The 8,558-nt window shown below is 51.1% G+C and overlaps 1 protein-coding gene across 1 annotated transcript; it reads left to right on the top strand.

Annotated features, from left to right (window-relative positions):
* The first annotated feature begins 350 nt into the window (after positions 1 to 350).
* TRIM47 (tripartite motif containing 47) lies at positions 351 to 8,427 on the top strand. Its single transcript, XM_021002611.2, has 6 exons — positions 351 to 1,050; positions 2,597 to 2,692; positions 3,407 to 3,637; positions 3,998 to 4,196; positions 6,164 to 6,238; positions 6,631 to 8,427. Exons 1-6 carry the CDS (start codon positions 403 to 405, stop codon positions 7,269 to 7,271), a joined length of 1,890 nt encoding a protein of 629 aa, XP_020858270.1. The 5' UTR covers positions 351 to 402; the 3' UTR covers positions 7,272 to 8,427.
* Positions 8,428 to 8,558: the final 131 nt, after the last annotated feature.

Here is an 8,558-nt window from a genome sequence, read left to right as displayed (position 1 = left end):
TTGACACTAGCTGTGTGACCCTGGGCAAGTCACTTAACCCCAATTGCCTAAAAAAAAAAGTCCATAATCGTTCTTTCCTTGAGGCTCATCCTATCAGATAAGGAAGACAGTCCTCCATAGAGAATGCTAAGTCTGGTACTTGTTGGCTCTACCTGAAACACAGAGCTGGAAAGGTTCAGCTAGTGAAGGCAGGATACCTTCCAGAGGCTAGACTCAGAGCTATGGTCTAAAGAGTCCGAAGGCGGGACTGGGGGGAAAGGAGGGGAAGGGCGGTCCGAGCAAGTTGTTGGGGCGGGAGGGGGCTGAACCTTTGGGCAGAAGCCCAACGGGGCGGTGCTGCTGAGCTGCCGCGCTCTGCTCGCTCCTGGGCTGGAGCAGTGCAGGCGGAGCCCTTGGGAAGCGATGGACGTGAGCGGTCCCTTTAGCTGTCCCATCTGCCTAGAGCCACTTCGGGAGCCCGTGACGCTGCCCTGCGGTCACAACTTCTGCCTTGCCTGCCTAGAAGCGCTCTGGCCGCACCGTGGACCCGGGGGACCCGGGGGATCCGGTGCCACTGCCCGCTGTCCACTGTGCCAGGAGCCCTTCCCCGACGGATTGCAGCTGCGCAAGAATCACACGCTATGCGAACTGCTCCAGCTGCGCCAGTCTGGCCCGAGCCAGACCCCAGCCCCTGCCCCGGCCCCAAATCAAGCCCCGGCCCAGGAGCCCTCGGCGCCCTGCGCCCCAGAGCCGTGGCCGGAGGGCGAGGAGCCGGTGCGCTGTGACGCGTGCCCCGAGGGCGCGGCCCTTCCTGCGGCTCGCTCCTGCCTCTCCTGCCTGGCCTCTTTCTGTACTGCCCACCTGAGGCCCCACGAGCGCAGCCCAGCCTTGCGCGGCCACCGCCTGGTACCTCCCTTGCGCCGGCTCGAGGAAAGCCTGTGTGCCCGACACCTGCGGCCCCTCGAGCGCTACTGCCGAACTGAGCGAGTTTGCGTGTGCGACGCCTGTGCGGCCCAGGAACATCAAGGACATGAGCTACTTTCCCTGGAGCAAGAGAGGGCTCTCCAAGAGGTAAAGGTGTAGGGGACTTAACTCTGGGAGGGAGCAGGCTGTGAGCGCTGAATGGGGAAAATGAAGTTCCAGAGGGTACATTGGCGCTTTTTGGCCGGGTGGCACAGGAAAAGCTCCTAACGGAAGCTTGGCAGACCTCTAAGAGATAAGTTAGGGGAGCAGGAGATCCAGGAGTAGGAGAGGGCTGGCCTGAGCACCTGGATCCCTCATACAACCTGATGGGAAAGGCTGGGAGGGAGCCTTGGTCTTGCTTCCAGCTTTCTTCTCCCTCCACATCTCTGAGCCACCCCAGCTCCCAGATACTGGTCTGGAGGACCGTTACACAGCCCAGGCTCCCGATGTCCTTTCTGTCCCAGAAGCTGGAGCCTGAGTTGATCAGACTTTCTCCTGCTCCTCAGGGTCAGCGGGCTTGGGGGAATGGGATGTGGCTGGCTAACTGGCGGTGCCCAGCTCACAGATTCTCTCTGTCCAGCTGTCCTTGGGGTTCTTGGCGGGAGCATGTGCACAACCCCGCCCATTCTCTTCTTCCCTCTCAGAGCGCCTCTCTGCACTCTCCTCTCCCTCCACCCCCTCCAATCCCGACCGTTTCCTTTGGCTTCAGTCCCAGTCTTGGCGCCTCTGGCCTCGGGATTTTCCGTCTCCTCCCTGGAGCGCCCACCACCTCCAGCCTGGAGGGAGTGACTCATGCTACCCAAGGGCTTTGCCTAGAATTCCCTATTTGTAGAACTGGTTGGGGATACCAGTCCCGTAGGATAGTAAACCTCCCCCTCAAGACAACTTGCCCGGTGCTGCCCCCCACCGTCCTTCCCCTCCTACCCTCAAATAGAGTTTAAATGAACTGGGTCTCCTGCCTCATACTTGCCCCCTTACCTACCACTGAGTGGTCGGCAGCCAACAGGCTGAGGGGAAGCTGACAGACTTGACAACTGGATGCTTTTTGCTGCTGCTGTGGCCTGAGCCTGGATATCAGAGAATTAGTTGGGAGAGACCTCAAAGATCATTTAGCCCAACGGTAACCAAAATGTGATTGCCTTGACAACTTTTCCATTGATATCTAGTGTGGCTTGATAGGAAACAGAAATTCACCATCCTCCTCTAGTCTCACTAAGGTAGGGCAACTCTTTCCTCCTCTGGATAAGTCTGATTGTTAGAAAGTTGTTTTTGTTTTTTAAATGATGACCCTAAATCCACCTCCCATCTATTAGTTTACATTTTGTACTTGCAAAACAAGTCTAATAATTCCCTGTGTCCACATGACATTCCTTCAAATACAGGAAATATTTGAGGACTCTCCAGTTTTCTCTTATCCAGACTAAACATCCTCTATTTCTTCATGCAGCATGGTTTTGACCCTCCTATTTGTTCTCCTCTAGCTGTAATAAATAAATGATTCCCTCTAACTTGTTAATATATTCTTTGAAGCAGAAGCACTAGATTCCCTCTAGAATGAACCCACCCAGCTAGCCATAGACACCTTCATCCCTGGACCTCTGGAAGACCAAGACTGTGTTAGCTCAGTGGGTTGAGTTGAATTCTCTGTCCTCAGGCTGAGAGCCCCGAGGTCCTGAGTGCTGCAGAGGACCGCTTGGATGAGCTGGGTGCTAGTATCGCACAGTCTAGACGTACGGTGGCCCTCATAAAGGTAAGATGCCTAAGTCCCTTGGGACATTCGGATTCTGGAGAGAAGGAAGAGGTGCTTGGGTTACCTTTTCTCCTTTATTTGACCTGGACAGTATCTTGGGTGGGGCTCACCAAGTAAACTAGGCAGATCTCTGTGATGCTATGGCACTAAATAGGCAACCCTCTTTCCCTCTTCCCAAGTACAAATAGCATAGATTTTCCTCAGGTACATGCACTCCCTCCTAGGTCTGATCCAGGGCAGAGTTACACAATTGGTGCCTTTCTATGTGTGTTACTTAGCTGTTTTATTCTATGTGGAATTATGGGTTCGAGTCTATGCGTAGCAGGAAGGCAAAAAATAATCTTAAAGTCACAGATTCGTAGAGCTGAAAGAGACATTAGAAATGATCTATTCCCATCCCCTACCAGAAATATGTGTTCCGTCTGTCCAAGCTCGTTGAGTGGCAATCTAGGCTCTGTTTCATCATCTTCAAAGGTGATACTGCTTCATAGTAGAACTCATTGTCTCATTGTATTTTGGGGACAGCTCTATTTTGCTCAGGATCACACAGCTAGTGTCTGAGGCCAAGTCTGAATTCAGGTCCAGGGCTGGTGCTCTATCCACTGTGCCACCTAGGTGCCCTAGGACAGCTGTAGTTTAGAGAAAGGGGAGCCAAAGATTAACTTTCCTCTTCTCCTTCCCTTCCCTTCCCCCTCCCCACCCCAACCTGTGCAGAGTGCTGCACTGGCTGAGCGGGAAAAGGTGAGCCAACTGTTCACAGAGGCAATAGGTGCCCTCCAGGGCTTCCAGTCTGAAGTGATGGGCTTCATTGCTGAAGGGGAGGCTGCCATGCTAAGTCGGGCCCAGGGGGAGCTTCGACAGCAGGAGGAACAGAGAACCCGGCTGAGCTCCGCCCGACAGAACCTGAGTCAGGGACCTGACATCGACTCCATTAGTTTTCTCCAGGTGAGGAGGGGCAGGTCAGGACTAAGGGTTGGAAGTTCTGGGAAGAGGAAACAGGGCCTGGAAGGAGTGGTATCCTGAGAATAGGGAAGTGTGGAGTAATTTTAACTTACTCTTACCATTCTGGGTAGAAACGGTAAGAGACCAAGGAAGGAATCTGGGCTACCTGAATAACAAAATCAGGAATAAGCAAGCTCTAAAACTATATGCCCTTGGAAACTGTGCCCAGTGACCTGGCATTTGGGGTTGTACTCAGTTTCTTGGTAAAGACTGATCCATCTTAGTTGTGGGAGGATTGGGCAAGGGAGGAGTTGTGGTAAGCAGTGTCTTAACCACTGTAACTGGCATTCTACCCTGGTATAGGAACTTCTGGCATTAAAGTTGGCACTGGAGGAAGGGGGTGGCTCTGGGTCAGGCCCCCCAAAAGAACTGAGTTTTACCAAGTCATCCCAAGCCGTGAAAGCTGTTAGAGACCTCCTGACTTTGGCCTGTGCCAACCAGTGGGAGTTTCTACAGGGGATGGGAAGGGATACGGACAATTCACAGAAACTGGGTTTGGAAGGTGAGTGTCTTTCCCCCAAGGTTACTCATCCTTGCCCCAGGTGACTCACCTCTTCTCTTCCCCCTCTCCAACCTCCCTCCCTGCCAGTCTTTGGTGCCCACCCAGGCGCTGAGGCTGGAAACCCTTCCTGGTACAGGGTGGAGCCGGAGCCATGGCTATGCTTGGAACTTTATCCCTGGCTAATGATAGAATGGGGATCGGCCCCCAAGGGAGGGGCTAGATGAGGGTAGCAACAGGAACTACTTAAAGGAAATTTAATCTCTATAGAACTCCTTCTTCAGTAGCAAGAAAGGATCGTCCTAGCCCAGGGGTGGGGAAATGTGGCCCTCTAGGTCCTCAAGTGCAGCCCTTTGACTGAATCCAAACTTCACCTACTGGACTCTAGCAGGGGTTGCTGATATAGCCTCGACAAGGCCACTTCATCTGCTAAGCTCATAGGATGATTATAGAATATGTTACAGATCATGTAATAATAATGATGATCATCATCATCATCGTCTAGCACCTTATATAGCATTGTAAGGTTTGCAAAGTGTTTTATGTATGTTATCCCATTTAGGGGCAGCTAGGTGGCGCAGTGGATAGAGCACCAGCCCTGGAGTCAGGAGGACCTGAGTTCAAATCTGGCCTCAGACCCTTGACACTTACTAGCTGTGTGACCCTGGGCAAGTCACTTAACCCCATTGCCTAGCCAAAAACCAAACCAAACCAAAACAAACAAAAAACACCAACCAAAAAAACCCCCCAAAACCCAAAAACATATGTTATCCCATTTGATCTGCACAGCAACCCTGAGGGAGAGATAGGAAAACCTGAAGCTGAGGGAAAGCCCAGGGAAAAACACAACTAGGAAGAATTTGAACTCGGTCTTCCTGACTCCAAGTCCAGCACTCTACCTACTATGCTACCTAGCTGTCCAACCCTTTCATTTTACAGATGAATAAACCGAGGTCCTGAGAAGTGAAAGTGACTGACCCAAGGTCACACAGGGATAGAGCAGCAGAGTTAGGATTTGAACTCAGGTGCTCTCACTCCAAATCCAATATTCTTTGCATTCTTTCTTTCTTGTAGCAACACACACTCCTCTCTCTCTCTCTCTCTTTCCTTCTTTCCTGCTTCCCTCTTCAGAGGTTCCCAAAGTGGGCAATATTACCCCCTGGGGGATGCTGGAATGATCAAAGGTGGGTAGTAGTAGCCTCCAGTGCAATTGGGGGGAGGGGAGGGAGGGGTGTTGAATAAAAGAAGCATAAGGAAAGAAGAGAAGAACATTTTGAAAAACCGTTAGTCCATCCATGTTTCATCTGTCGTGTAACACAATTAATGTCATAGCCATTACATTATTTTCCAAATTAACACACAAAATGAAGTCTGCCAACAGGTAACAACAGGTGTTGACAGGCTAGCATGTTGGCACTGTTGGGGAGTACAGCATGCATCGGCAGGAATACATGTGTGTAATGACACAATGTTGCACCATCAAAATACAAGGCAGGAAAAAAAACCCCACAAATTTAAAATAAATTATTAAATTTAAAATGTGTCATTTAAAAAAAATTAGATATTTTTTTGAAATGACACAAATTTTAAAAAAAAACATTTTTTAGTAGATTTTCAGGGGGGGGCGTGAGTAATTTTTTTTTAAAGGGGATGGTAGGCTAAATAAGTTTGAGAACCTCTGCTCTAAATATCAAATAGATACCTCAAAAAAGTGGCTCAGGAAAGGAACAGTCTAGCCAAGACAGTCCGGTTCTTGACTCTTGATTATGTGACAGACAGAACAGTCAACCAGTAGATCAGCCACCTGGTCGATCATTTGCCAGCAGTAAGCATGAGACGGAACTACTCTGGATTTTGTTGATTAGTCATCTTCGACCAAAATAGCATTTTAGGGACTGTCTACACAAGCCACTTCCCCACCATCTTCTGCATTGTCTTGGACCAAACCTTTCACATTCTTTTTCCTGTAGCTGATGCAGAATCTCAAGATCCTGACAGCACCAATGGTCTGGTGTGTGAGGAGTCAAGAGACTACTTTCTTAAGTGTGAGTGTTTGCCTGGCCCCAGACCCCTGGGGCGTTCATTATTCATGGGTCTTTCATGTTCCCTGGGGCTGGTCGCAGAAGCATTCCCCCTACACACCATAGAAACCTGTGGCATCACTTACAGTATTAGGACTAGTCCTGGGGCTCTGGAGTCAGACTGACAAGGTTCCCAAGCCTAGCCCTGCTACTGATTCAGAGGGTAGCTCTTCCCTGCCCACTATAAGGTGTTGAGAGAGTTAGGTGGAGATAACCTGTAATCCTCATGTGTTTGGAGGGTATGGGTGGAAATGGTGGGGTTGAATCCCTGCTATATTGGAAGAGGAAAATCTGATTCTGGCTCTGTGTTGTCTCTCTCCCTTTGTCTCTGTCTCTCTCTCTTCCCTGGGGACCAGTTGCCTTCATTGTAGACCTGGACAGTGACACAGCAGATAAGTTCCTGCAGCTGTTTGGGACAAAGGGTGTGAAGAGGGTATTGTGTCCCATCAGCTACCCCGAGTCTCCCATGCGCTTCACCCACTGTGAGCAGGTGCTGGGAGAGGGCAGCCTGGACCGAGGCACATACTACTGGGAGGTGGAGATCATCGAGGGATGGGTCAGCGTGGGCATCATGGCTGAGGACTTCTCTCCCCGAGAGCCCTATGATCGAGGCCGGCTAGGCCGAAATGCTTACTCCAGCTGCCTGCAATGGAACGGCCGAAACTTTTCTGTCTGGTTTTACGGCCTGGAGGCCCCACTTCCTCACCCCTTCTGCCCCACGGTGGGGGTCTGCCTGGAATATGCTGACCGGGCCCTGGCTTTCTATGCTGTGAAGGATGGGAAAGTGAGCCTCTTACAGAGGCTGAGGGCCTCTAAGCCCCGCCGAGGCGGGTCCCCTCCCTCCCCCTCGTCGCCCTTCCAGAGCAGGCTGGACAATCACTTTCCCAACCTGTTCACCCACAGGCTCAAGCCAGCTTTCTTTCTGGAGAGTGTGGATGCACACCTACAGATTGGGCCCCTCAAGAAGTCATGCATCTCTGTGCTAAAGAGAAGGTGATGCTGGGAAGGAGGGACTCCCCTCCTCCTTTCATTCCCAGGAGGATGCTCTGAGCACTCCCTGGTGATACCCCAGGAAAACTGCCAATGTTATATTTAATACAACCCATCCCCATCCCCATCCCCATCCTTGGAGGCAGGTTCTGAGAGAGCCCCTGTCCTTACCTTCCCTCTTTCCCTCACCACCTCTGCTGACAGTCTCCCTTGGGACATTAGGTGGCTAGCATCATGCAACATGTGGCTATTAGACATGGTTCCTTCCAGGGCCAGGAGGGGATTAACCAGCCTGCCAAGCCATATCTAACTCTCCAAAGTGACCTTGTCCACCCTCATCCCTTATCACTGTGGGAGTCTTCAGCCTAAGCCAGAAGTGACCCTCAGAGACCAAACTTTCCTTGTCAAATTCCTTTCCACTTTTCCCCTTGCCTCCCCACAACAATGTTCCTGACTCCCACAAGCTCTTGTCTTTGTTTCTGTTACTATCTGCCTTCCCCATTGGAATTTTGATCAAGCCAGCTAACACCATGCTGTGCTTAGGAGGAAGGAAGAGGGAGGGGACAGAGCTGAGCTGTGTCTGGTGAGCCTGCCCTCAGAGCAGGAAAGAGAGACAGAGAGAGAATTACCGCCCTAAAATGTCCTTTCAGGAACATAAGGGACCTGAAAAAGGAAGGGGAAATTTCTCTGCCATCCCATCTGTCTCTGTTCTCTCCAGCAGCAATTCTGGCCAGGGACAGCCAGAGGTAACCTCCCCATCTCCTCTCTCTGGGTCCTGACCACAGTGATCCATTCTGGGCACTCAGAGTATTTGCATTGGAAAGGTTAAGTTCCCACCAGCTATTTTCATCCCTGTTGCTGTAGCATAATTCCGAACCTTTCTCTTGGCCTTGCCCAAAATCAAACACAGACACCATTCTCAACAGCCAGAAAATGGGCCTCTGGAATCTGGGCTGTCCTGGGATTGGGCAAGAAGTCCGCCCTATTGTGACAAATGTGCCCCAAGGGCTGGGACAGAGACTGCTGTTCAAACTGGCCCGCGCGCGCGCACACACACACACACACACACACACACACACACACACACAGCTTCCCAAGGGAAATGCCTAAGACAACCTGTGTATCAGTAGCAATGTGTACCTACAATAAAGGGAAGTACGGTCTTGGTGTTTGTCTTTATCTCTCTTTCCCTGGTGTGCAGAGAGCCCTGGCTTCACCAACAGAGCTAACTGGGAGTTCTGCACATTTGGAGCACTATCCACTCTTTTTTTTTCCCAAGGAAAGAATGTGTTGC

This window comes from Phascolarctos cinereus, unplaced genomic scaffold, assembly GCF_003287225.1.
Source record: "Phascolarctos cinereus isolate Bilbo 61053 unplaced genomic scaffold, phaCin_HiC Scaffold_5;HRSCAF=322, whole genome shotgun sequence".
Classification (NCBI taxonomy): domain Eukaryota; kingdom Metazoa; phylum Chordata; class Mammalia; order Diprotodontia; family Phascolarctidae; genus Phascolarctos; species Phascolarctos cinereus.
This window is presented reverse-complemented; position numbering and strand designations above follow the sequence as displayed.

Coding starts and splice junctions, on each gene's coding strand:
- TRIM47 (XM_021002611.2), top strand. CDS start 403: ATGGACGTGAGCGGTCCCTTTAGCTGTCCCATCTGCCTAGAGCCACTT. Junction 1,051..2,596: donor AAGAGAGGGCTCTCCAAGAG/GTAAAGGTGTAG, acceptor CTCTGTCCTCAG/GCTGAGAGCCCCGAGGTCCT. Junction 6,239..6,630: donor AAGAGACTACTTTCTTAAGT/GTGAGTGTTTGC, acceptor CCTGGGGACCAG/TTGCCTTCATTGTAGACCTG.